Source organism: Rattus norvegicus, chromosome 17 (assembly GCF_036323735.1).
Source record: "Rattus norvegicus strain BN/NHsdMcwi chromosome 17, GRCr8, whole genome shotgun sequence".
Taxonomy (NCBI): Eukaryota; Metazoa; Chordata; class Mammalia; order Rodentia; family Muridae; genus Rattus; species Rattus norvegicus.
Window position 1 is genome coordinate 40518938 of NC_086035.1, and position 27708 is coordinate 40546645.

General features: G+C 44.8%; 1 protein-coding gene across 20 annotated transcripts in view; it reads right to left on the minus strand.

The window, feature by feature from the left end:
- The window catches only part of Gpld1 (glycosylphosphatidylinositol specific phospholipase D1), a 47825-nt gene that overhangs the window by 6279 nt on the left and 13838 nt on the right, over window positions 1-27708 (minus strand). For 11 of the 20 annotated variants that reach the window (XM_063276188.1, XM_063276187.1, XM_039095514.2 and 8 more), the window contains 19 exons: window positions 26685-26763; window positions 24295-24392; window positions 23762-23872; window positions 22615-22663; window positions 21440-21494; window positions 17676-17783; window positions 17451-17478; window positions 17228-17367; window positions 13603-13668; window positions 11918-12041; window positions 10236-10375; window positions 6227-6413; window positions 5311-5421; window positions 4919-4993; window positions 4671-4827; window positions 3209-3350; window positions 1677-1785; window positions 1508-1601; window positions 49-228 (listed from right to left, as the gene is read on the minus strand). In XM_063276188.1, coding sequence (XP_063132258.1) covers window positions 49-228; window positions 1508-1601; window positions 1677-1785; window positions 3209-3350; window positions 4671-4827; window positions 4919-4993; window positions 5311-5421; window positions 6227-6413; window positions 10236-10375; window positions 11918-12041; window positions 13603-13668; window positions 17228-17367; window positions 17451-17478; window positions 17676-17783; window positions 21440-21494; window positions 22615-22663; window positions 23762-23872; window positions 24295-24392; window positions 26685-26763 — 2053 coding nt within the window. The remainder of the gene's footprint in view (window positions 1-48; window positions 229-1507; window positions 1602-1676; window positions 1786-3208; window positions 3351-4670; window positions 4828-4918; window positions 4994-5310; window positions 5422-6226; window positions 6414-10235; window positions 10376-11917; window positions 12042-13602; window positions 13669-17227; window positions 17368-17450; window positions 17479-17675; window positions 17784-21439; window positions 21495-22614; window positions 22664-23761; window positions 23873-24294; window positions 24393-26684; window positions 26764-27708) is intronic. The other 9 variants (XM_063276191.1, XM_063276193.1, XM_063276189.1 and 6 more) reach the window with 4 other exon arrangements.

Sequence of the window (27708 nt, forward strand, 5' to 3'; positions counted from 1 at the left end):
AATATGAAGGGGGTTCGCTTTAGCTAAAGTCACTATTCCCGGCCTTACCTAAGCCATCGTCATCCAGGTCTGTCAGGTGTAGAACACTACCAAATCGAGAAAAACGTCGGTCTCCGCTGAAGGTGCTGAGCAGAGCAGGCTGTGTCTTCTCAGGGGCTAGCTCGTACATCCGAGTGGCTCCACCCTGGTGCAGGGTCATGGTTAGGAATGCCATTTTAGACACGTCATCTGAAACAAGCCACAGGGCCACCTGGCATCGTACAAGTGAAGACAGGACCCCACCAGCATCCCATTTATGCCCCAGGCACATGCACTTAAGTGCAGCAAGGTTCTCACATCCGTCCCCACCTGTGCGGTGACCACACAGCCAGACCTTTGCCAGATACAGGCTCACTATTGAAGTCTCTTCCCTGCTTACAGGAAGCAATCATTCTGGGAAACAGTTTGGCTCTATGCAGGGAGGGTGTCAGGGAACACTGGCTCCTCTAGTCTGGGAGTCTCCCTGAAGTACCCATCGTATCAGAAAATTAGCCCGTAATTTTCCCAGGTCTGGGTTCCGTTCCTACAGCTCAGCCCCTCCTCCAGAAGAATGTCAAGGCATTTCCCTCCGGAGTGTTTCCCTCAAAGATTAGTGCCAGGAGCAAGTGAGAAAAACACAGTATATATAAGAACAACCGTGTTTTTTAAGAATATTTAACACAGAACATGCTTACGATAAGATACACATTTTCTAGTAAAGAAAGAAAAGTATATGAGGAATTTGCTGATAGGTCTTCTATCCCACCTTCCCAACCACCACACGCTTCAAGTGGCCAACATTATTAAAGACTTGACTACTCAAAAACTAAAATTTTAAAAAATAATAAAATTTATTTTTTTAAAAATATGAGTTGAGCTTTTTAAATATTTATTCTGTGTCCGTGTGTTATGTGCATGAGCAAGTGCCCACAAGAGCCAGAGGGTGGTACTCGATCCCCTGGAGCTGGAGTTACAGGCAATTGTGAGCTGCGTGACATAGGTGGTAGAACTGAGTCGTCTGTCTATCCTGTAAACTTTGGGTGTGTTTGTTGAGACAATCTCATGTAGCCCAGGGTACCCTCAAACTCACTACGTAGCAGAGGCTGGCCTTGAACCCCTCTGATCTTCCTGCCTCTGCTTGGTCTGCAAGAGTGGGGGCCAGCAGTGTCAATCCCAAGTTTCAGGCAAGCCTGGGTTAGTGTCTCAATAACAAAACCAGAAACAAAACAAAACAGCTCTTCTCTAGCTCTGGGGTCAGTAGTGCGGAAGCTTTCGACACACTTTCATGCATCATTTCAACAACTTTTGAAATATCGATACTATAGCCATTTTGTAGATGACGATATACAAGTTCAGAGAGGTTACACAACTTGCTATTCATGACTTTCAAACAGGAAGCACTTAAGTCCACTTGTGCCTGGCAAAGTTCCCATGACTTTTCTGTCAAGGCAACATGGTCAGAGAGCCTCACAGAGTGTAGGTGACCTACCATGAGTAGGGGCTCCAACCAGCAGGACTTGGGTTAGGGTGCCATTCACCCTCACATAACCACTGGACAGGGATGTACCCAGCTTTCCCATTGCCTGTAAAGAACAATCGGTTGTTACCCCAAGCAAGCTCACTGCAGCAAACTGCCCTAGAAAGAGAGGCTGTGGTACCTTATCTCCCGAGATAGTGATTTCCCTCTGCCGGTTTGGGGGGAAGTAGCCATACACCCTTCCCAGGCTCTTTTTCTCTTGGTTCTTTTGGTGGCTTGAGCGTGCCATCCTGGGGAGAACACAATGGTTAGTGGCAAATGCAGGATGCTTGTCCCCAAGGGGTTCAGTGTCCAGGAAAGGAGCCTCACCCCACTATGTAGACCCTTCGGCTCTGTCCTGTGGTCCTGAACTGCAACATCGGCTCCTATGAAGTTAATCTCACTAACACGGAGGCTCCCGGGTCTCACATCAACCCTCTACCTCCTCTCTGCGGCAAAAGCAAAAACGCCTGCTACCAGTGGTTGGATTATACTCACGGCCCACACCACTGCTGGTGTCCTAGGTGGAAGTCCTGACTGCCAGGACTTCAGAATCAGACTGTGTTGGAGGTAATGTCTTTAAAAGGATCACTGGGTGAAAAGCAGAGCACTGGGGACAGCCATAGTCAAATAGGACTCACGTGAACAGTAGCACCCTGACAAACCAGAGTGTGTGACATTCCCAGGGTGAAGGTCAGGGTGAACTCCAGTTAGTCTCTACATGGTCAAATGATTGGCTTGCTTCCTGATTGTTGTAATGGGGCAGATCCAGAGCTAAGTGGCCTCAGGCTTTAATAGCTGCTACTCACTGCCCATCTTTGTACCTGACCTATCATCTCTGTGACTCTTAGTTAAAACCCTTTGAAAGCCATAGACAACTACCTCCCACCATCTCACAGGCTAAACATCTTCAGAAAGCCTCTGAAGCTAGCGGAGAGTCCTTGAACTTCTGTAACCTACCTGTTGCTTCCACCAACTTATTTGGAAAGGATGTTGTCGTTTCTTACTTTCTTTTGTTCTGTAACTAATGGAATTTCATGAAACCGTTTCTGCATTTGAATGTGCTATTTGAACAACTTAAATTTGTGTCCCGGTGTCCCAGTCAGTCATATTTGGCTCAAGAGTAACCTATTTCTGGGGCTGGAGAGACAACTCAGCAGTTAAGAGCACTGGTTGCTCTTCTTCAGGATTGGGGTTCGATTCCCAGCACCTACATGGTGCCTCACGACTGGCTGTAACTCCAGTTCCAGGGGACTCCAACACCGCCTTCTGGCCTCTGAGGGTCCTTTAAACAAACTTCTTTTTTTAAGAATAAGCTATTTTTTATTTCCTTTGAAGAGTGCTGTGGCTTGCAGGAATGACTATAACAAAGATGGCCATATATAAGCCAAACAGAGGTAGAACCTTGCCCACAGTTTGATCTGGGATTTCCAACTTCCAGAACTGTAGAATGAAATATTTCTGATTTTAAACTCCTTGGCTGAGGAATTCATTGTGGTGGTTCTTGCAAGCCAATATAGCTTCTCAGATGAAAAGTCTGTGGCCTCCCTCCAGAGAAGTTCCTTCTAAGGGCAACACCATTTACCCTCTCCTTCATACCCCACACTTAATGAGGTCCCCAACAGCTGGCACCTGCCCCTATGGTTGTTTCCAGATCCTGATGTCAACACTGACCTGCTGATATTCTTCCAGGTCGGGCTCCCAATCAGCAGCAGGCTTCTGTTTGCCACTGTGACCCCATGAAGGGAGTATCCAAACCATGAGAAGTCCTCCTCCCCGTTCACCTTCCAGTCAGCTTCGTCCAAAGTCAGTGACTCTAAAGAACACCAGTCCCCATCAGTCAACCAATCAATCATCAGCCAACAAAACCCAGTCCCAGTAAATGAACATGAAACACTCAAAGAAAGGTGTGTTACAGGCATGGTGGCACGAATCTGTAATCCCAGAACCTAGGATGTGGAGGCAGAAGAATCAAGGGTTCAAGGTCATCCTTGGCTATACGCAGTTTGAGGCTAGCCTGGTACTGTGAGGCCCTGTCTTGAAAACAACCTTCTGTTTGACCTAGTGAGTGGTACCTATTCCTTGTGAGGGAGGACCTGGGATAGAAGGATGGGTTCTGTTTATGAGCATATGAGGACCAGGTCCTGTCTATGAACATGTGAGAACCAGGTCTTGTGTATGAGCATGTAAGAACCAGGTCTTGTGTATGAGCATGTGAGAACCAGGTCCTGTGTATGAGCATGTGAGAACCAGGCCCTGTCTATGAGCATGTGAGAACCAGGCCCTGTCTATGAGCATGTGAGAACCAGGCCCTGTCTATGAGCATGTGAGAACCAGGTCCTGTCTATGAGCATGTGAGAACCAGGCCCTGTCTATGAGCATGTGAGAACCAGGCCCTGTCTATGAGCATGTGAGAACCAGGTCTTGTGTATGAGCATGTGAGAACCAGGCCCTGTCTATGAGCATGTGAGAACCAGGCCCCTTCTGAGATTCTGCAGAGCTTGTTGTTAAATATGGATTCCAGGACCCCAGCATTATTAGTAGATGTCACACTTCAGACAAGAAGTATGTTTCGGGAGCTCCTTTCCAAAGGGTAAGGATACTATTTAGAAAAGTCTTCTCAGGGAGTTGGAGCAAGTGTGAGGCTTTGGCCCTCAGCCTTCACAGCCTTTCTGTTTCACTCTTTGAAGCTGTGAGAATAACCTCTTGTCCCTTTGTACGGGTATCAAGAAACCAGGTAACCTTTGTATACTCAGTGATTACCATTTATTAAACATTTATTTATGGTGTGTGTGTGTGTGTGTGTGTGTGTGTGTGTGTGTGTGCGCACACGCATATGTTTGAGTACCCACATGCCATGACATACATGTGGAGGTCAAAGAACAACATTTCAGAAGTCAGTTCTCTCCCTCTACCATATGTACTCTGGAGACTGAACTCAGGTTGTCAGCCATAGCACTTATCCACTGAGCCACCTCACCTGCCCTCATTGGCATTTCTCTCCTCATCTTTTGCCATGACCTCTATCAGCATGAGAGCCTTTCTGTTGACATTTAGCACACAGGCCCAAATGCAAGAGGTGTCATGGCAGCCACAGTTAAGCCCCTAACTCTGCCACTCCCCCATCAATGTCTACCTTTGTCGTTCCGTCTGGGGTGTGAATAAAAGGCAGCCACAATTCCTCTCTGCTTCCCTCCACCTGGTGCAAAAGGTGAACTGATCACCAGATCATGCTGGCCATCTCCATCTGCGTCTGCTGCCAAGAGAGCCCAGCCCAAATTACAGTAGGTGTCCTTAGGAGGAAGACAGGAAAGCACAATCCATCAGTCCCAGAGGCCATGGCACAGCAGCTGAGTAAGGCCCAGACACAAGGCAGAAACATACCTTGCAGGAGATGGTGATGTTAGGGGAAGAAGACAACCTCCCTTGCTGGGAACCATAGTAGACATACACAGAGCCCTAGACAAACAGCAACAAACCATAACGCTTTCATGGTATCGAGAACCCTAAACCCTAAGCACAGCAAAACAGAGAGTACCCACTAGTCCCAGAGATCTGAAACCTGGCAGATACTGCTGTTTGTTCAACACAAGGTTTGGCTGTGTATTTATTCCAAAGCAGGGGGAGAATAAAGGCCATTTTTAATCCTTGTCCCCAGTCTGCAGCCATGACTCCTCCCCAGAACATGTTCCCTCTCCGCTCCTGTTACCTTCTTGCCAGGCACACTGCTCCATACCCTAGGCCCCTCTCCACCTCTGCCTCCCTCCCGGCCTTACATTGTAGGTGAGCTGCCCTGAGCCCACGGAGGGAGCACCCACAGCCAGATCAGGCAGCCCATCCTTGTTGAAGTCCAGCACTGCCAAAGCTGAGCCAAAGCGACCTGAAGGCTGAGGAAACACAAGTTACTTCTCTGGCCTACGTATGGATGCTAGGGCTGGGGACCAGTGAGGAGCTAACCCTGGGCCTCTACCGATGGGCTGAGTCATCTCCAGGAGCTGTGCTGAGGCTCTCTTGAGATTCAGCCACTCATTCACAGCAAAGCGCAGAGTAGCTTTGAAACAGCAAGCCTAATCCTCCAAGGTAGCCAAGGACACAGGGAGGCTCATGATGACACAGGACTGGGCACAGGCTTCCAAAGTCTAGTGATGGCCTAGAATCTTCCAGCAATATTTTGAGGGGTTATTCAGTGATATAAGACCTACCTAGGATTCCTCAGTGCGAGGGTTAAGCATGGCTCAGTGATAGAGCACTAGACTCCCCAAGAGAAGGGCTGAGAGTATATACTGAGTTTATTGGGTAGAATGCTGACCCAGAATCCTCCAGTGGGGGAAGAGGGGACGCTCAGTGGCAGAGGACTCCCCTAGAATCCCCATCGAATATCTGGGAGGGTTCAACAGAAGAGTGTTTGCTTTACAGTGCCCCTCAGTGAGGGATGAGGGCGCTCAGATGTAGAATGCTTGCCTTATAAGTACCCTCAGCGAGAAGCTGTGGGTAGGGCTTAGCACAGTGCTTGTCTAGTAGCCTGAGTGAGGGACGGGGCTAAACCCTGGTGGATAGAGCACTTGTCTGTCATGTGTGACGTCTTGGATTTAATCCCCAGTACCAGAAAAACAAAAACAATGAAAGCATTTGAAAATGTCAGCAGTGGCTCACTCGCCCCTAAGAGAGGAAAGATGTGATAGGGCATCTCACCTGGAAGCCCTCCAGGACCCCATGAGCCTCCTTGTCTAAGTCCAGGTCGATGGGGGGCAGGCCCAAATCATTGCCATAGATGATGTACACCCGCCCGATCTGGAAGCGGCCAGGGTGGCTGTAGCCTGGTGCACCCACCACGAGGTCGCCGTGCCCATCCTGGTTGAGGTCAGCTGAGGCCATGACCCTTAGAGAAGGAGAGGACAGAGGGCTACAGTCACACCACTTGCTGTCCTCTGTAGAACCACAATCTGGTTAGCTATCCCAGCTGAGTCTACAGTCTGCACAACTTCTGAGAACATTCATGTGGGGGTGGGAAGCTGTATCATTTGTGGGATTCAGAGTCACTCTACACAGGTGAACAAAACAAAATGGACAGCTAAAGGCCCCTGGTCTTTCTGGACCACAGAACCAGAGTAGGTGAGGAACAGCCTCATAGAGCTGTCCTACAAGCAGCCATTGAGATTCATTGTTTCCTAATCAAATACATGGTTTACTTCTATGCTACCAGCACAGCCCAGTTTTTATGGCATTAAATTAGGTAGCCAGCATCTTTAGTGATGAATTGATATTCCCAAGGGTAGGGGAGCACCAACCCCGTATCAAAGATTCTACAGGATTGATGGGAAGTTCCTGACTGCAGAGAGCTGAAGTGCTGCAGATCTGGAGCCAAATTATCTTTGGCATCTTGGTGGCCATTCATTGCTTGCCCGTCTGACCTCACATCCTTGAGATGATCAGGGAAATCCTTCCAGGCTGTATTAGCAGGGCAAGCCCAAAGCTAAGAATGTTAGGGATACCATGTGACGTCTGTAGCATTCATTATAATCTAACCAGCCTGCTTGGTGTTCCCACCAGTACAGTTTGTGATTGTTTGTTTGTTTTGAGACAGTTTCTATATGTAGCCAACCTGAAACTCACTATGTAGACCAGGCTGGTCCAGAACTCATAGAGATCCTCCTGCCTCTACCTCCCAAGTGTTAGGACTAAAGCAATATACCACCATACCTGGCCCTACCAATATGTTTTTTAAAGTATCTTGATTTATAACTTTCTGTGTTATGTTACTATAAAAACTTAATGAAATTGCTACCACATTGGATAGGAACACAGTATTTGCTCCTAGACCACCATGGTCACTCATAGTTGGCTCTAGAATATACTCTATCTTTGAGATGAGAACTGTGTTTTTGTATCAAGTTAAATAATATTTCTAAGTGGCACTTGTGACTGACTGGCTGCAGAGATGACAGTCAATGGTTCACATGTGACCCCGGGGCTGAAAAGAACATAAGTTTTGCTTATTCTAGTTCACATGGCCATAGAATGAACAAGTAACATGGCGTAGGGGGGAAGACAAAGCTGTTTCTAAGATGCCGGCAGAAAGGCAAAGGGCAGGGCACAGCCCCTGGGTCTAAAACTAGCCAGTGGGAAGGGTCCTGCTTCCGGTGGCTGCAGCTGCCACTCCTGCCTTTGGCTCTGCTGGGGGCGTGGCTAAATGCTGGGGGCGTGGTAAGGAAGAGCCTTCACTCACAGGTGAATGACACCAGAGGTAGAATTCACCTCCCAGTCCCTTGTGCTTGCTGCAGGTATCAGTGTACCCCCTCCCCCAATTAAAGGGCCATCAGAATCCTGTGGAGGTTTTGTCTTTTACACCTTATTATAATGCTAAGTGCTGGCCTCCAAGCTCTGGCCTCTGGGACCCTCCCCAAGTTAATTCTGATTGGTGAATAAAGATGCTGGCAGCTAATAGTTGGGTAAGAGAGACAGGAAAGGTTTATTAGAAAGAGGAGATCACGAGAAGGGGAGAGAGGAGAAAGGAGCTGCCGTGGAAGAAGAATTTCAGGAGGAAGAGAGCGAGCCACCATAGGGTCATGTGTGTTTCATCTGGGAACATAAAGAGTCTACGGTGAGTAGAAATCCCCATGCCAGGATTTTTTAAAATACTATTACTACAGAAACCGCTCTGAGAAGACATAGCATTGTTGCCAAGCCATCCAGATTATCACGTTCCTCACCTGGCTACGTTCAAAATCAAAAGAAGCCTCCCCCCACTCCCTCTATAAAGTGTACCAGAAGCAACAGTATTCAAACAATCCTGCCTCTCTGCTTGCATTCTTGGAGCATCAATATACTACTTAGGAAAGTCCATGATAATAAGTCCCCAAGAACACTGGGGCCTTGAAGATATTCTACAAAATGACACTTGTTGCTTACATATATTTGCCCAACTGTAAAGACCTATTGAAACCTAAATAGCTTAGCCATGAAATTAGCGATTTTATGATGATGAACTAATTAGAAAATCACGTTTGGGTTCATTTTTGTTTGTTTGTTTTGTGTTGGTTTCTTTATTTGTTTGAGACAGGCCCGAGGGGTCTGGGAACTCACTATGTAGACCAGGTTGAGTATCTATATTATAGAAAAACATGGGTTCTAACTCAATCAGGAGCCCTATCAAAGAGACATCCTGGACAGACACCTTATGCCTCTCTCTTTGGCTGTCCAGCTCACCCCCTTTTCAGTTGTAATATTAGTGTGTTTAACAGGCATTCAGGAAATGAGTTACTTCCAAAAAATAACAGAAAAAGGCTTCCAACTCTATACCTCTGTAAAGAATGGGACTCCAGACAAAGACCTCTGCTAGCCTGGGGACCTCACACTTCACAGCACCAAACATAACTCTTTTCAAATTGGCAGTATTTACAAACCAAGTTTCTGGGACTGGAGAGATGGCTCAGTAATTAAGAACATTTGCACTGGGCACCCACAAGGTGGCTCATAATTGTCTGTAACTATAGATCCGGGAAATGTGATGCCCTCAGAGGCACCAAAAACACACATGGTGCACATAACATACATTCAGACAAAATACTCAAATACATATATTTTTTTAATCTAAAAAACATTTTTTAAATAACCCTGTGCTGGTTTTTTTTGTTTTGTTTTGTTTTTGTTTTTTTGCAGCTTGATATAAGCCAGCTTCATCTGGAAAGAGGGATCTTCAGTTGAGAAAACTGATCCATTAGCCTGGCCTATAGGCAAGTGTCTGAGGCATTTTCTTGATTAATGATGGATGTGGAGTGGTCCAGCCCACTTTGGGCAATGACATCCCTCAATAGGTGGTACTGGGTTGTATAAGACATCCGGCTGAGCAAGCCATGAAGGCAAAGCTAGTAAGCAGCTCTCTCCTCAGTTGCTACCTCCAGGTTCCTACCCTGTTTGAGTTCTGGCCTTGGTTTTTCCTGAAGATGGACTGTATCTGGACATATAATGCAGACAAACACTTTCGCCCCCAAGTTGCTTTTGATTCTGGTGTTTTATCACAGTGGTAGAACAGAAGCCACGGCAGACCCTATTTTTCCTTAGTCTGAATTTTCGCAGAAACTCTCTAACAAAATGGGGGCAACTTGAGGCCCAGGAAAGGAGCAAGGAAGATGTCTTATAACTAAATCAATTTTTGTCTCCATCTTCGTCCCCCAGCCTTCTGTAAGTGTAAGTGGTTTGAATGCACTATTAGATATGGCCTTGTTGAAGTAGGTGTGGCCTTGTTGGAGGAAAGTATGTCACTGAGGGGGTGGGCAGTGAGACCCTCCTCCTAACCACGCGGGAGTCAGTCTTCTCCTAGTGGCTTTCAGATGAAGATGTAGAACTCAGCTCCTCCTGCACCATGCCAGCCTGGACACTGCCCTGTCCCCGCCTTGATGATAATGGGCTGAATCTCTGAACCTGTAAGCCAGCCCCAACTAAATGTCCTCAGAAGAGTTACCTTGTTCGTGGTGTGTGCTCACAGCAGTCAACCCCAACTAAGACAGAAGTGAATTAGATTTCTTTCTGTCTTCCAGTTCACCCAAACTTGAAATAAATCCATGTTCTGCTTCCTAATTTCTTCGACAATACAGGGAAATTAAGATTTACAAACCTGTGTGCCTGCTTAATGATACCATCCCAAAGCTTATGAAGGACTGAATGGGATTCAACATTCCCGATCTAATGAGCTCGTTCTTACCAGCCGAGCCTGGCATAGGGGACAGACAGGGTGTAGGAGGCAGAGGGACTGGAGACATGCTTCAGAGCTGTCTGAGAGTTGCCAGTAAACATCATCCTCAGGTTCCTCTCCAGAGTCTGGTACATAAAGGTTACGGATTCCTGAAAGGAAGGGTTGTTTTAGACGTGTGGCATCAACAGGAGTCATGGAAAAGAAGTATTGACAAAGAAGACAGACCTTCATATCAATGTGCTAGCTCAAACCAGATGAGATATATCCAAGAACAGGAAGGCAGGCTAGCCAGCCAGGTTCAGGGCAAGCACTGGTGTAAAAACCTGCAGACAAGCAATGAGCTCTGTCCTCCCAACTATCATCCTGCCAGCAGGCTGTACCAAACTGCTTAGTCTAATGCCCAGTTCTGGCTTATGCATTCATTCATGCAGAAAACATTGTATCATCTATTGTAAGCGATCAACCCTCAGGACAGACACTGGGAATAGCAGCTCTCTGTGATGTTAATCCCCACTGCTCTAGAATCACCTAGGAGATCCACCTCTGGGCATGTCTGTGAGGCCATTTCCAGAGAAGTTTAACTGGGGAGGGAAGACCTACTCTGGATGTGGGCAGCACTATCCTCCACTGAGGACCCATTTATTTCACTAAAAAGGAGGGAGTGAACTGAGCCCCAGCATCCCTGCCCTCTGTGTTCCTGTCGGCCTGTGACAATGTGAACAAGCAGCCCCACACTCCCACTGCCATAGCAGTCATGTTTCCTCACTGCAGTAGACTTCTGCCCCCTCAGCAGAAGACCATCCCATATGACTGTACAGATTGACCTTCAGGAAGCTGGTCCTCCCCAAATCCTTGCCCCACTCACGGTGTGTGACGTTTACATTGCTGTCTAAACTCTCCTGGTCTTGAGAACAACCACAACCCAGGGCCTACCTATTTTCAAGTCTTGGAATCGTGTCCTAGGTTCCAGGCAAAGAAAACTACTCAACTCTCCAAACATCCTGAAATCTCCCCAGCTCACCACCAGAAATGCATTCTTCTGCCGATGAAATGCTAGTCACCAATGCAATGGTAGCCACCGTTAAGGTTGGGGTGTCTTCCCCCATGACCTCTGAGGTCCTCCAACATATCACAGCTTTTATCACATAAGAATGTTTCTGCTTTTGTTGCTCCTATTAGGCTGACATTTCCCAAAGACCAAATCTCTTTCTATTTCGCTTTCATTTTCATCCCCACAGCAAAGTGACCTCAAAGATCCTATGTGGTAGAGACATGGTGGCACATGCCTAGAATCCCAGCACCCAGAAAGCTGAGACAGGAGGACCAAGAATGCCAGGAGTTTGAGGCCAGCCTTAATTATGAGGTATAATTTTTGTCTGAGGGGAGAAATGATTCTATGAATACATTTCACATGCAATGGTGTCTGACAGCATGGGACTATGTAGGAAGTCTTTAAGCAGTAAGCACTTGCCTAGGGTCAAAGCAGGACCAGCCTAGATGTCCAGAGCCTCTGTGACTGGACCACTTTCATGTCTTAGGGCATCTCTGGAATATACCACATTTAGAGGCCAAGGACACTGTGCCTGTCACAAGCCCAGATACTTGTGTGAACAGCAGTACCCAAGGGCTCTACAAGCAAGCTGTTGAGAGAAGTGGTCCACCCTCCTTCACTGATAACAGGAAGTTCTCACCGGGGCCCAGGAGCCTGTGCTGTAGAACACGCCTCTTTCTGTGTAGTTGAGGTTTTTCCTGATGTCTTTACTTATAAACATGGTCAAATTCCTGTGAAAATCATTTTTCTGCACTTTTGAGCTGCTGGAAAGAGAGATAGTATTACTGTGTGTTCGGGATGTACATGGGCTTTGGGTTCAACACCCAGCATCAGAAAGAAGAAAGAGAAGAAGGAGGAAGGAGGAGGGAAGGGGAAGAGGGAAAAAGAGGGGGAAGAAAGGGAGAAAGAAGGAAGAGGAGAAACAAGAAGAACAACAACAAAAATAACAACAAAAATAACATATGATTTCTGTGGTCTTGGAGCTCACAGTAGGAGTAAAAGTACTTGTAGAATACCACACCATAAACGTGTTGCATGTTTCACTGAAGAGGTCAAGACAGCTCTCAACCTCCTGAGGATGGCAGCATGTAGGCAAACTGACTCATCCATAAAGACATGAGCTATAATCAGTTATGTCACTAAAATATATTTTCTAGCCTGATTGTGGTATACACCTTTAATCCCAGCACTCAGGAGGCAGAGGCAGGCAGAGCTTTCTTGAGTCAAGTCCAGCCTGGTCTACATAATGAGTTCCAGGACAGCCAAACTATAGAAAGAAATCCTGTTAAAAAATAAAAAAAGTAAAATTTCTAGTTCAGAGATCTTGAACTGAGTACAATGGTACCTGCCTATAACTCTAGCACTTAGGAAGGAGGAGGTAGAGATAGGAAAATCAGGAGTTCAAGGCCAGCCTGGACTACATGAGAAGCTGTCTTTTAAAAAAATCACATATCTTAGACACCCTACATCACAGGTGCCTAGAAGAGCCACCAATGCTTCAGAATGCTTAAAAGTAAGGGAACAATAAGGCCTAGGGGGACACCAGGGGAGGAGGGACTTCAACAGCCACAGACAGGTAAGCTTAACCTGTAGATAGATATAGATATAAATATAGATATAGATATAGATATATCGACAACAATCATAAAGAATATATATAAACAACAAACAATATATTTTTCATCAATAACTGGACTTACTTTAAATGAAGTAAACAGTAGGTCCTTGGCAGAGCCTTTCCTTCACCTTTTAATTCTTACAACACACCAACTCTCCTTAGGATCTTTCATGGGAAAGCCCTCACTTTACTATTTAGATTATTTAGGAATTTTGCTCTTAAACATCACATTGATTATTCAAGGAAACTCCACTGGGCCCTGGTTGGGCCACCGTGGTAAATTCTCAGAGCAGTCGGCCCTTTGCTCTCCAATGCTCAGCCATATTTACAATGACATCTCTCAGGCCATGTGCTCTGAGTTCCTGGTATAATGACTATCTCTAAGCAATATTATTATTATTTATGTTATTGTTTTATTTTATTGATAACAAATTGTGTTCCTTTTTATTAAGGCATCATGATTTGGAAGTTGGTAGCAACTCATTGCCTGCACCTGCCTTATGCCCGCTACCATCTGTAGTCCATGGCAGTGTTTCAGGACTGTTGATATCTTTCTTCACTATCAGAAAGAAAAGTTGTAGCTCAAAAACATTTGCCAATGTGTTTCAAAGTCATCTGGCTGTAAATGGCTCGGCTAGACTAGATTCACATACTGCACCCTCTCCACAGCAGCCCATCCAGAGAGGCACTCTTCTGGTCCCCCTTACCTGAGGGTGTGGTTCTTCCTACCATCACAGGAGATGAACAGAGGGTTCTCAGGCAGGTTGCAGTCACTGGGAAAACAGTGGAAGGAGTTAGGTGCTTTTCTTCTTTCCCTCCAAGTGTGATTTTAATGGGCAGGCAATCAGTGATGCACTTTAAACCACTCTTGTCACTATGAGTCCAACGTGCTATACATTGTGCCAATGGAGTCACCTTTAAACCACTCCCATAGGCTCAAAGAGTTCATTGCCTGACCATTTGGATGGAAACCCCAAGTCTCTGCAACCAAACTTTCCTCCGCCCTCCTGGCTTCTCTGCCAAGCTGTCAGGCAAACATGAAATGCCCAGTGTCTGAGAATGTGACACAAACTGGGTCCCAGCTACAGCATGTTTGCCCAACTCTGACAGATGTACACCGAAAAGATCTCCAGCGCTCAATTTCACTCTCTTACAAAGTTCTACAGATTTGCCAATTAAGCAGGAAATCAAGCAGGTATCTCTTTTATAAGTGAGAAGGCATTGGAAAATGTAAGGGATGACCTCATTCAAAAGGAGACTTTATGGGAGGCGTGTGGACGCTATGGAAGGAACAGAACTGTGAATCTGTGGAGGCCACTGGAGACTAGGAGAAGCATGAGGGCTTTACAGCAAGGGAAAGCCAGGGATGGAAAGGGGGCTGGGTAGACTGAGACCTCACTGTCTGTGACAGCTCTGAGGCTGGACCTGTATCCATTCCACCAAGCAAGCTACAGCCCAGCTCCTTCCCTTTTTTGGAGGATTTGTTCATTATGTAAAGTGACTGGTCTCATGATGACACTTCAATTCATATAGATCATATACTGGGACCATAATCACCATCCACTTCCGTCTCCCCTCTCACAAAACCTGCTCCTCTTTCTCCTCCTCCTCCCCTTCCTCCTCCTCATCTTCATCCTCTTCTTCCTCCTCCTCCTCCTCCCCCTCATCTCCCTCTTCCTCCTTACATTGCATGGTTTGTGTTTTCTAGGTTCTACACATGAGAGAAACCTCGATTTTTTGAGTCTGGTTCATTTGAGCTAATACGATCATCTTCAGCTCCATTTTCCTACAGATGTTGTGAGTCCATTTCTCCTGCTGACTAAAGCTCATTGTGTGTATGTGCACACACATTTTCCAGACCCATCATGCCAACTCTGAGCAGAGGAAAAGGCTTTCTCTGTGAGTCCTCTTACACCACCGCTGGAGTCAGAAGGCGATGTGGCAAATTCCAGCTGGGGCATAACCACCACTTTCACTGTTTCTTCGGGCAAGCCTACTGTATACTTCAAATAACACAAGTGCACTTTAAAATGCATTTTAAAGGGTAAGTACTCTTGGTAAGCTGGGATGATGCTGGTAAATAAAAGCAAATACATTTCTTCTTTTGTGATTTTTTTTTGTTTCTAGAACCTTCTTTAAATTTCCCATAAATTCTGATCTCTCTCTCTCTCTCTCTCTCTCTCTCTCTCTCTCTCTCTCTCTCTCTCTCTGTGTGTGTGTGTGTGTGTGTGTGTGTGTGTGTGTGTGTGTGTTCAATCAGTTTGAGAAGTTTCATGTGTTGGTAAGTTAGAACAGAGGTAGGAACTGTACTCCTCTGCTGTTTCTTCCTGTCTTTCCTTAGCTAAGTACAGAAACAGTCCAAAGTCACCCAGAAATGGGGCTGGGCTTGAGGACTGTTGCATGTGGCTGAGGGAAGGACAGAGGAAGAAAAGAAGTGAGGGAGGAAGGGAGGGGGAGAGGGAAGAAGGGAGGAAGGGAGGATGAAAAAAAAAAAGTTACTCTACTATCACTGGGGTTCGACCAATAGAACCTTAACTTCTGCCTATTAGCAACCATGATCATAGAGCCAGCACTTAATAAGCACTTGCTTGCTCAACCCTCCGCTCTGCATGAGGTTCACACAGACTCCTCACAGCCTTGTTAAGGTGGAACGGTGAGCATCCCCATTTAACAGGAAATCAAAGCTTAGGAGGTTTAGCAACATAAACCTCAGTGGGAAGGAAGAGTCTCCAATTCCAAACCCCACCCTCTTTGCATCCAGGCTGCCGGCTCCTAAACACTCTCAGCCAGGCCAGAAAGATGAGTCAGTCAGCTGTTGTAGATATGAGGACCTGTGTGTGATTCCTAGCACACATGGCCTGCCATGGGGGTTTGAAGAGTCAAGCAGACCCCTGGAGCTCCATGGGCAGTCTGCCTAGCTGCCAGATAATAACAGACCCTGAGTCAAAACTCAAAGGAGAGCATTGGCTTCTGAATATGTACACACACACACACACACACACACACACACACACACACACACACACACACACACACTAAATTCCACTGCAAGGGATTAGAGGTTTGACTTGAGATTTTGCTCATTATTTAAATAAGACTTTGAAGCTAGGGAGATCATCAGAGGGTGAAACACTTGCTGTCTAAATGTGAGGACCAGGGTTTGGATCTCCAGAACTCACATAAATGAAAGGTGAGCTAACCTGAAATGTCAGTGCTCAGAGGATGGAGACATGAGATCTCCAAATGAGATAGTTAGTCAGATTATCTGTAATAAGAGAGCTCAGAGTTCAGCCAGGGACCATGTTACAAGGTATAAGGTAAGAGGGAACTGAGGAAGACACTCACATCAACCTCAGATCTCCTCATGCATGCACATGCACACACATGCAAACACGCCTATACACATGGATGCACAGCGCCTAACAAAATAGGTTAAATTAAATAGGATGTATATTAGATTGCTAATCCCTACCAAACCATCCCGATTCTTGAGTCTTTCAAGTAAATTTGCATGGATTAGGCAGAAGTCAATCTTAGCACTATAGAGAATTTCATTTTGAATCAACAATGTGCAAATTTGATTGATAATGTGTGAGTATTGCAAAGGTCTTCAAGAACACGTCACATATTATTATCAATTTATCAACACCCACACTCCGAGTTCCTGACCTGGAACCAGCTCTGGGGAATAGCTCTTGTGCAAAGGGATCCAGCATCTGCACTGCTGGATCTGCAGGCCCAGCCACGCTCCAAGTGCCACCTCTTCCCTGTAGCAGGGGCTTCATCAAATCTCCTACCCTTCTTACTCCCAGCATCCCTGCAGCTCAGCTGGGGGGAGATATATGCCCAATGCCAGTGATGTGATGTGCAGTTTCTCTGATCAACAGTGGCTTCCCGGGACCTAGGGGCAGTTCTTCCTAAAGATCTAACTGTGTCTGGTCTCTGAGTAGCTCTGGTCTGGAAGATGACAAAACAAAGGTGATGCTCTCCCAGGACAAGCTAAGCAGCAACCCCACCTATGCCCTCCATCTGTCTCCTGCAGAACCTGTACTCTACAAACCACCCACCATTGGTTTGGTTTTGGAGCACGGGGGAGGTGTGTGTGAGCTTCTTCTCAGTTCTGCCATGTCTGCTCCTCTGTCCCTCTGTCCCTAAAACTTGAAAGGCATTTACCAAGTTGCCCCCCAGTCAGGTTTTAGAGAGTTCATAATCTCCATTGTTTCCCCCCAAATGACTTCAGACAACACTTCTGAGATTGTCTTCCTTTGATTTTTGTTTCATCAACGGGAAACTCTGAGCTTTGTGTGGGGAACCTAGTAAGGCAGAACTCACCTGGTCCCGTTCTCCAGCATAAAGCTGGTCAAACGGTAAATGTTCGTGGACCAGAAGGCCATGTCATCTAGACCTCCGAGGAAATAGTCTTGGAACTGTTCCACCAGAAATGGGGACTTCGTAGAGTATGTGGAATAGAGCTGCAGCAGGAGCAGAGGGAGTAAGGCATTGCACTGGCTACATACAATCCTTCAGGCAAGATTCAGAAAACGCATGTCTTTACCTTGGAAACAGCTAGCATCTCCCCGTGCCTATAATACAAATAGGAATCTTCATGAGCTGCAATTTCTATAGAAAAATGAAGCAAGTAGCAAAGAGACAGCCACGTGCTTCTATCATTCACCTGCCTTACAGACGAGAAATCTATAAATTTCAAATGCACTCCTGGAACCAAACTATGGAAAGGTCCCGTGAGTCAGCTGCAAGCTCCCTTCTGGTTCACACTTACATTTCCAGGAACTGAAGGTATGTGCAATCAACAATGACATTCTTGGTGATGACTTTCCGACCGTAGAGATTATCATAAATTCTCAGAAGATCTTGGATGGGCACGTACCTGAGTTAAGATGAAAGAGAGGGTTTGGGTTCTGTCACTGAAGACAACAGGAACAACTGCAGGAGCTCCACGAGCTCCCAGTGCCCCATGACTGACTCTGTGTGTCACATACTCAACAGTCTTCACCAGCACCAGCATTGGTCATTTAACTTTGCCAGTGACACTTAGGGATTGGTACCATTATATTCCCATTTTACATAAAAGGAGACTGAGTCTCACAGGGACAGTAATTTTCTCAATGATGCAAACAACAACAACAACAACAACAACAACAAAAAACAGGTGCCTTAGTCAACTATTTATGAAAAGATATTTAAATATTAGAAATCATCAAGTGTAAAAAAGTGTTCAATTTTGTGAATTCAGAGTTCATGAAAATTAGTCTCATGAATTCTTAATGTGTATGTCTTCATGAACCTGTATGTGTGCCCGCGTGAGTGTTCGTGTGCATGCATGTGTGTGTGTATGTCTGTGTGTATGTCTGTGTGTATGTCTGTGTGTGTATGTGTGTGTATGTGTGTGTATGTGCTGTGTGTTTGTGTGTGTGTCTGTGAGTGTGTTTGTGTGTCTGTGTGTGCGTGTCTGTGTGTGTATGTTTGTCTGGTGCCTGTGTCTGGTGTGTGGGGTATAGAGTTGTACTTGGATATGTGTGGTTCTTTTAAATAGTGTTTGGTTCTTTTAAATAGTGTCTTACTCTGTAACCAAGTATGGACTAGAACTCTCTGTGTATCCCAGGCTGTCTTCGAATTTGCAGCAGTCTTCCTGCCTCAGCCCCCTGAGTGTTGGACTTACAGGTATGAACACCAGATATGTCTCCCCTCTCAGATGTGTTCATTTAGATGCACAGAAGAAAGCCAGAGAAAGAACTCTGGGCCCAGTTTTTGGCTCATAGACATTAACTATTTAGCTGGAAGGAGAGCAGTATTTTAAAATCAGATTTATAGAGCCATTTTTATTTCAACCTCAAAATCCTCAGACTAAACAAGAATATAACAAATAAAATCTAATAATAACCCATAATAAAATAGAAGAAAAAAAACAAAAAAAGATTAAAATTGATTTGTGTGTATTAACAAGAAGGAATTAAGACAGCCATTTTTAGCTTATAAGAGCACCTTTTCAATAAAAATGGCTTAACAGGCAAAAAGAAGTAACAAAAATATTTGTTTTAATGAATCACTAAGCAAGCAAGAAAGTAATAAAATAAAATAATAATTCCAAAGTCCAGTCCCAAACAGAAAGTAGAATCTTTGGAAGGCAAGCAAAGACAAGAGCCAGCCTGACTCTGGTTGGCGTCTGCTGAACCTCAGAAGCTACAGGGCTTTGATGGTAGGGAGCAGACAGATGAGTGTGGACACAAGGCCATCTACCTGAGTGTGGTCAGCTGTGTCCCCAAGGAAAACTCCCCTAGTAGCCATGAACTGTCAGTGCCTCCTCTGCAGTGAGTGACAGTCACCCCCCACCCCCCACCCCCCCCCACCCCCCCGCACTGCAACCTTCCCCACCCCTGTTCTCCATGCTGGACTGGAATGCTGACTGGCTTGCTCTTGTGCAAGCATTCACCCTAGAGAGTCCTCCCCGGCCCCTGGCTCTCACAGTCTTTCCACTCCCTCTTCGGAGAAGGTCCCTGAGTCTTGGGTTTGAGTGATACAGGTGTCTCAGTCGCTTCACAGCACTCACTCTCGACCCTTCGAGCAACTGTGAGTGTTTGTGTTAACCTTCATCCACTACTCAAAGATGTCTCTCTGCTGAAGCAGAGCTGTGCTATAGTCAATAAACTTTCATCAAAATTCCAACAAGTTTTTCCTGAAACACATTAGCCTTATCCTAAATTCCATCAAAAAGAACAAAGATAAAATGTACTTTTGAAGAAGGGAGATAATTTGAATAAAAATGGACTCCATAGGCTCACATATTTAAATGTTTGGTTCTAGTCCAGGTCCAGTGTCTGTCTGCCTGTCTGCTTCTATCTCTCTATGGTTCTGTCTCTCTGTGGCTGGCGCTCTCTCTCTCTCTCTCTCTCTCTCTCTCTCTGTGTGTGTGTGTGTGTATGTGTCTCTCTGTCTGTTTCTGTTTGTCTCTCTGTCTCTGTCTGTCTCTCTGTCTCTGTCTGTCTGTCTGTCTCTCTCTCTCTCTCTCTCTCTCTCTCTCTCTCTCTCTCTCTCTCTCTGCCACCACACTCCCCATTATGACAGCCATGGACTCTGACACTATAAGCAAGTCCCTAATTAAATACTTTCTTTTTTCAGTTACCTTTGTCATGGTGTCGTTTCACAATTTAATGGTCACTAAGTCGGAAGACCAATAGGAAACTCTGCCCTTTTAGAAGTTGACCTACAGTAAAGTCACAGGGACAGAAAGAAGCGGTGTTCCTAAGGGACAGTAACTCTGGTCAAGAGGAGAGAAAGGAAAGCACACAGGCTTGCTCCAGACCAGGGAGGCAAGAGTAGATAAATGAGAAGCTAGTTTTAGAACACTCAGCCACCTCTATGGAAAAATAAAACTAGATTTATACTTCAGTTTACAAAAAAAAAAAAAAATCCCAGATAAATTAAATGTAAAAAGAAAAGTCTTTCTGATCTCCCAGAAGACCCAGGTTTATTTCCCAACATCAGATAACTCACAACCACCTATAACTGCAGTTTAAGGGGATCCAGCTCACATACAGCCTTAACAAACAACTGCATGTGTTACACACACACACACACACACACACACACACACACACACACACACACAAATAAGAGTAAATATTTTTTAAAACCATATAAGTGTTAGGAGACTACACAGAGGAGACTACACAGAATGCCTTAAAGGTAGACTATTTCTTTTAAAAGACAGCAGAAGCACACATAACCAAGGAGAACAAATGTAGATAACTACAATGGATTAATCCCAGCACTTAGGAGGCAAAGAAAGGCAGGATCTCTGGCTTTGAGGCCAGCCTGACCTGCAGGGTGACTTCCAGGACAGCCAGGGCTACACAGAGAAACCTTGTCTTGTAAAACTGAAAAACAAAACAAAACAAAAACAACAACAAAAAACCCCAGTAATGAATAAAACACACCCTAAGTGCTAATACACACTACAAAGTGCACAGAGATAATTTAAGAAGTAACTTGACAAAATGGTGAGAGATTAGAAGCTGTGTATCTAGAACACTATTCAAAAACACTAACAAAACTAGAAGTGGTAACCCAGGCTGCTTAAGAGGCTGAAACAAGAGAGGCCCCAAGGTCAAAGCCTGCCTCCTTATAGTTAGTTCAAGGCTAACCTGAGACACTTGGTTAGACCCTGTCTCAAATATTTAAACATTGTAAAAGAAGGAAGAAGAGGAGGAAGAAGAAGAAGAGAAGGGAGGAAGGAAGAAGAGGAGGAGGAAGAGGGGAAGCAGCAGCAGCAGCAGCAACAGCTAGGGACTTAGCAAAGTAATAAAGTAGTTGCCTAGCATCCAGAAGGCCCTAGGTTCATTACCTAGTAACAAAGATGAAATTATGCACGCGCATACACACACACACACACACACACACACACACACACACACACACACACACACACACACGCCAGTGGGAAAATAAGCTATAAACTAAAAAACAAATGGAGCAAGTCATAAATGCCATTTTGGCACCACATGTTTCAAAAAATGTTGGTCTTACCAGCGCCGTGAGAGGTAATTAAAATTAAATTCAAACTGGCTCAACACATCTCCTCCTACAGCAAAAGAAAAATATTTACAATCTGTGGGTTAGTAACAAGACAGCTTCTTCCAGCACACGTTCCCACAAAGCAGACCATTCCCACGGCTTCTCATTCTGTTTCAGGTCTTTCTTGAAGAAAAGGCTCTCTTTTAAAAATCTTAGCTAGTGACATGAATGAATTAAGAATGAGTAGTGAAATAATTCTGTTAGCTATTTTTCACTTGTTTTAACAGGATCTCTCTGTGTAGCCTTGGCTGGCCTGTGTTCACTCTGCTTAATGCTGCCTTTCAATTTACAGTAATCCTCCTGTCTCAGCTCCCCAACTGCTGGGATTACAGGTGTGTGCCACCACGCCTAGCTTTGAGTTTATTTTATTTTATTTTAAGGTAGACTACACAAGTCTTTGCAAATAATTATATTTAAAGAAAATTGCTACAGGAAAAAAGCATTCCACAATTGAAAGCTGAAATACAGGTGACTAAGACTGATCTAGTCATTGGATCCAACATAAACGTAAACATTTCTCATAAAATCATGTCAACAACAAAATACACATTTTTAAACAAAAATACATTAATATACCCACTTAAAACTCTGGCCCTTAGTTTGGCATGGTTGTACACGCCTTTAAACCCAGCACTTGGAGGCAGAGGCAGGAGGATCTCTGTGAGTTCAAAGCTAGAGTTCTAGAACAGCTAGGACAACACAGACACCCTGTCTCAAAAAAAGAAAAGAAGAGAACAGAAAAGAAAAGGAAAAAAAGAAAAGTATCTCCATGTTGAATGTGCTATATTATGTTCTAAATAAACTTTTCCATTAAAATTAGAAAATTATTTAACATATAAGGTTGGCAGGGTGGTTCAATAGGTAAAAGTTCTTGCTATGTAAGGCTGGCAACCTGAGTTCAATTCCCAGAGCCCACAGAAAGGTGGAAGGAACCACTCACTCCATAAAGCGGCCCTTTACCTTCACACCTGTACATTGTGGCTCACAGGACACATACAGACACATCATGCACATGACAACACAGATGCACGCACACACACACACACACACACACACACACACACACTCGCATGCACACTAACAAAAAAAAAAGTAATTGATATATGAAAGAAATGAATAAACAGTACCAAAATCACCAGCCGAATGAGCCTCAGAATAAGAGTCGTAAAAATCAATCTGAGGAACAAACAGAAGTATGTGGTGAATGCCATGGACCACAGTCCCATGAGTCGCAGACCCAGAATGTCACCCCAAGTCAGACAAGCCGAGGGGAGGGGACAGCCTCTCCCAGGGCACTGCAGAAGTGTATCTTGGTGTTTGGTCTTCACACTAGCATTCTCCCTCTTGTCTGTGTTCTCCATTGAGCTGCATCATGACTGCTGCAGACAGTTTTGTCTCCCTGGGGTGGACAATTTTTCCACTGGAGTCCACGATTACAGGTCCAATAGAATGGAGTCAATAGCAACTAACGTGGGTGGAGGCTTCTAAGAGGCATAAAGATGAGCAAGGCGCAAGGTGAACTGACATGTATGTATACAAACCATCATGATGAAACCCATTATCTTATATGCTATGGAGAGATGGTTCAGTAGTTAAGAGCTCTGGTCACGCTCCTGGAGGACCTGAGTTTGATCCTCAGCCCTACAACTGTAACCACAACCCCAGAGAGATCCAATGCCCTATCCTGACCTCTGCAAGCGTTGTCTACGCATGTTGCATAGACATACATGCAGACAAAATATCCATACACGTAAAATAAAAATTAAGATTGAAATCTTAATTTAAAGTGGCAAAAGTCAAATAAAGCAACTAACAGTCAGTAGGGTCTTTCGGCTTAGATATTAGGAGAGACTGCAATCTTCTGTTAGAGAGCTAACTCTTTTGAACAGAACCAAGTGACAATTCTTTCCTTATTCAGACACACAGCCTCAAAGACGCTGCAGAGACACATCTGTTCCTGTTTCCATCACCTTAGTCCATTTCATTCTTGTGGATGTGTCTTTAAGGTCGGTAACAATGAAAGGAATTAACAATAACAACTTTTTTCAAAAGACAAAACTCTAACCAGAAGCCACTTTGGCTTATTTCCACAAGATGTGAGAACAATCTAAAGTTTTCCTTTTCTTTAAAAATAATCCAGTCTTGTTTGTAGATTTGGGGATCAAGTCCAGGGCTTTTCATGTTAAGCAAGCGCTCTATCTCTGAGGTACTCCTCACCCTACCCGGTTTTGATCAGGGTGTGGCAGTGGCACCCTCATGGCGATATGTACTCACAGCTCCCATTGTCCTGAGGAACCCTTGTTCAATACCCAGGCTGTGCCAGCTGACATCAGCGACCATGTGGGAGGTGACTCCAAACAAGAAAGCCACCAACTTCTCTGTGTCCTGGGTCAAAAGAGAAAATTCAAGTCTTATGTGTTGTATTATTTTATGATGATTCCCTGAAAGGCTTTAACAAACACAAATTAATTTCCATTACTGAGACTTCACAAAGAACTAGAAGCAGGCAGATCACTCGGCTTCTGATTTTGGAAAGTACATAAGACTTTCTGGAATACTGCGCAGTGTCTCAGAAGGTTTTCAGATTTATTAGCAATGGAGCTAAATGGCCAAGTAAAAATTCCCAAGCTTTTCTCGGATAACTTTTTAAGTATTGACCAGGCCTCTGCTACGTCCCTGTGCACAGCACTGCAGGCCAAGTGGCAGTCAGCTATCCTATCCTGGGGAGCAGAGATTCCAAATGGGGTGAACCCAGCAGTACTTGGCAGTGCAGCGGTGACTCGATGGAGGTCAGAGGGCATGCCTACCTTCTCCCAGGGCAGAGGGTAGTTCTCCCGAATATAATGAATGCTGGCATTAAGAAATGGAGTCCAGTGAGTACTCTCAGACACTTCATGGAATTTTCCTGATAAAACAAAAAAAGGTTGGCTGTGGAGCGTAAAATGTTGAGAGTCTCCTCAAATCTCCCATGACCACCCACTATGTTGCTGGCTCCCTTCACTTTCCCTCCAATCCCTACTCCCTCTGTTCTTGCTCCAAGGACATATCAGGAGCATAAGGACCAGGTATAATAGAAGAGTCACTCAAACAACCCTTCAACAAGGATGTGCTACATCTGATATCGTATCCCATGTCGCTCTCCTTTCATTTATCTTTATGATTGTGGTTATTACACTTGTTCGTGCTATGTCTGTTTGCATATACATCAAAAAACTTGCAGGAATCCATTTTCTCCTTCCACTATGTGGAATTGAACTCACTATGAGGGGTTGAACTCAGATCATTAGACCTGGAAGCAAGGACGCTCGCTCACTGAGCTGTCTCTCACACACACCCTCCCTGTTACTCATTGTAAGTAACTTTTCTCTGTCGTATTCTGGCTCTGCTCTTTATAGTGAATAGGAGAGTATAAGCTGGCTTTTGAAACTGTGGGAAGCCAAGCATGGTGGCACACATTTGCACTCCCAACACTCAGAAGGTGGAAGAGATGGCTCGGTGGTTAGAGCACTGCCTGCTCTTCCAGAGGTCCTGAGTTCAAATCCCAGCAACCACCTGGTGGCTCACAACCATCTGTAATGGATCTGATGGCCTCTTCTGGTGCGTCTGAAGACAGCTACAGTGTACATATATATAGTAAATAAGTAAATCTTTTTTTAAAAGCTGGAAGCAGAGGCAGGAGGATCAGCAGTTCAAGGTCATCCACAGCTACATGGTGAGTTTGAGGCCAGACCTGGCCTACACAAGACTCTATCAAAAGAAAGTGGGGAAAGAGAAGTAGGGAAGGAAGGAGGGAGGGAGGGAAAGATTGATGATAGGTAGATGATAGATAGATGAGAAAGATAGATGAGATAGATAGATAGATAGATAGATAGATAGATAGATAGATAGATATCTGCACTTCTTAGTGTAGGGTGTTGTGGTTTATCTATTTTGAAGGCACACATTGAACAGTGCTTCTTAAATTTAATGATCAAAATATTTCTTTTTTTTTCATGTTTTTGCTAGTGTTTCAAGGGACTGTCAGAGGATCAAAGGACAGAAGGCCTCTCTGAATGGTGCTTAGGATATGCCAAGTGAGAAATAGTAGGTTAGAGATAAGAGCTATGACCCACAGGCAACAATAGTACTGAAAAGTGACAAACAGAGAGGAAAACAGAAAGAAGTATTTATAAACACAAAAAATGCCAAGTTTAGCTTAAAGACTTATGTGTTCGACTATGTAAGGTGTGCATGTGAGGGCAGGTGCTTGGACTCCTGAGTACAGGAGGTAGGAGCGCCTCAGGGTTTCACCGTTGTTAAACTAGATTGTTAAGTGATGGCGGTGCACGCCTTCGATACCAGCACTCAGGCGTTTCTGCTGGCTTCTTTGTGCCCTGGCTTTGGTTGGGGTTGGGATTGGCCAATTGACAGAATCCGTAATGAGAGAAGAGAAAAGGAGGAGATGAGAGGTCTAAGGATTTATTTTCGCAGTTCCTCTGCTGTAGGATGGAAGGCTTTAACCCTTTAGCTACAAATTCCTGTCAAGTGGCCCCTCCATGAAGGTGCCCCAACACAATGAAGTAATCATTCCCCTGCATCGTCTGTGGTGACCTTTAGGAATGGTGCTCTTACTAAATTCCCCTCAAAGTATTCAGCTAGCTTAGAGCTTCATAGCACTGGGTAGTAGTTTCATTAATATCAACAACAACCCAGAGAGGAGGTTGCTGTAGCGAGCGCAGACACAGAACTGAGACTGTAGGTAACCTTTTGAGAGTTTTGAGAGTCACAAGCTGGGTTCCCACGAAGTGGTAAGGCAAGCAGAGACATACAGACCAGATATCACCACAAAGCAAAATTCCCAGGATGTCTATTGCCAAGCAGTTAAAGTCAGTGGTGAACACTTTTACACATATATGCTTATATATAAACTTGTATTTATTTTTAATTATGTGTATGTGTTTGTCTGTGTAGGATGTGCATGCCAGTGCAGGTGCCTACAGAGGCCAGAAAAAGGTGTCAGATGCCCTGGAGCCCAAGTTACAGGTGGTTATGAGTCACCCAACATGGGTGCAGGGAAACAAAACCTCATTTTCTACAAGAGCAGAATACACTTTTAACCACCGAGCGCTCCCCCCCAACCCCGCTTCTGAAATATACAATTTTAAACTCCTGTTAACCAGCAAATCTGACATCACTCCCTCTGAAAACACCCCCTTACCTTGTTTGCAGATGCTAGGGTAAAAGGCATCAGGAAACACCGTCCCTGCCTGATATGCATCCTGGTGTTCTAAGAGCAGCTGAAACAAGAGAATGCAGAAATTAGAGGAGCAGAGTCGGCAGGCTGGGAGAGTCAGACCCATGTGTCTCCCACTAGGAAAGACTAGAACTACACCAGACATAAAGAGATGAAGGGAATGGCAGGCAGGAGTAACTTAATGTTAAAAATAAACATGCATATTTCACCAGCATACACTATGTATCATATACAGCAACTTCAGGATCTTTCCTGTGTAAAGGGCAAATTTGAAAGGTAGCAAAAACCCACCTGTTCAAATTTTACTATCTTTCATTTTCTATTTGTGTTTCTCCAATGGAGTAGAATTCTACTAAGTCTATTTTAAATTTTTTTTCTTCTTTATGTGTTTTTGTTTTCTGACACAAGATCTCCTGTAGCCCAACTGTCCTGAAGTTGCTATGTAGCCTAAGAGGACCTCAAGTTCCTGATCCACCCTACTCCATCATTGGAGTGCCAGAGTTACAGGCTTGGACAAAACACCATGCCTGGCCTTCTCTAAAGTTAGTCAGCTGATCCAAAATTGGCCTATGACAAGATTTTCAATGATCTACAGTGAAATGAGAAATATATAGATACATACATGTACACACACACACACACACACACACACACACACACACACACACACACCACACACATGCTGGGCAGTTGATGTGCATGCCTTTAATCCCAGCACTTGGGAGGCAGAGGCAAGCAAGTAGATTTCTGTGAGTTTGAGGCCAGCCTGGTCTTCAGAGCAAGGACACCCAGGGGTACAGAGAAATCTTGTCTAGAAACCGCCCCCCTCACACACACACACTTTAATACAAATGTATACGTAGCAACAACAAGTGCTGTGTTCACGTGCAAGGTTATATTCCTTGGGCTTTACCTACCCCTCTTTCATTTTTCCCTTGTGCTTCAGAGGGTTACAAAAATGTCCTTTCCCTTTGACAAGGATTTGACA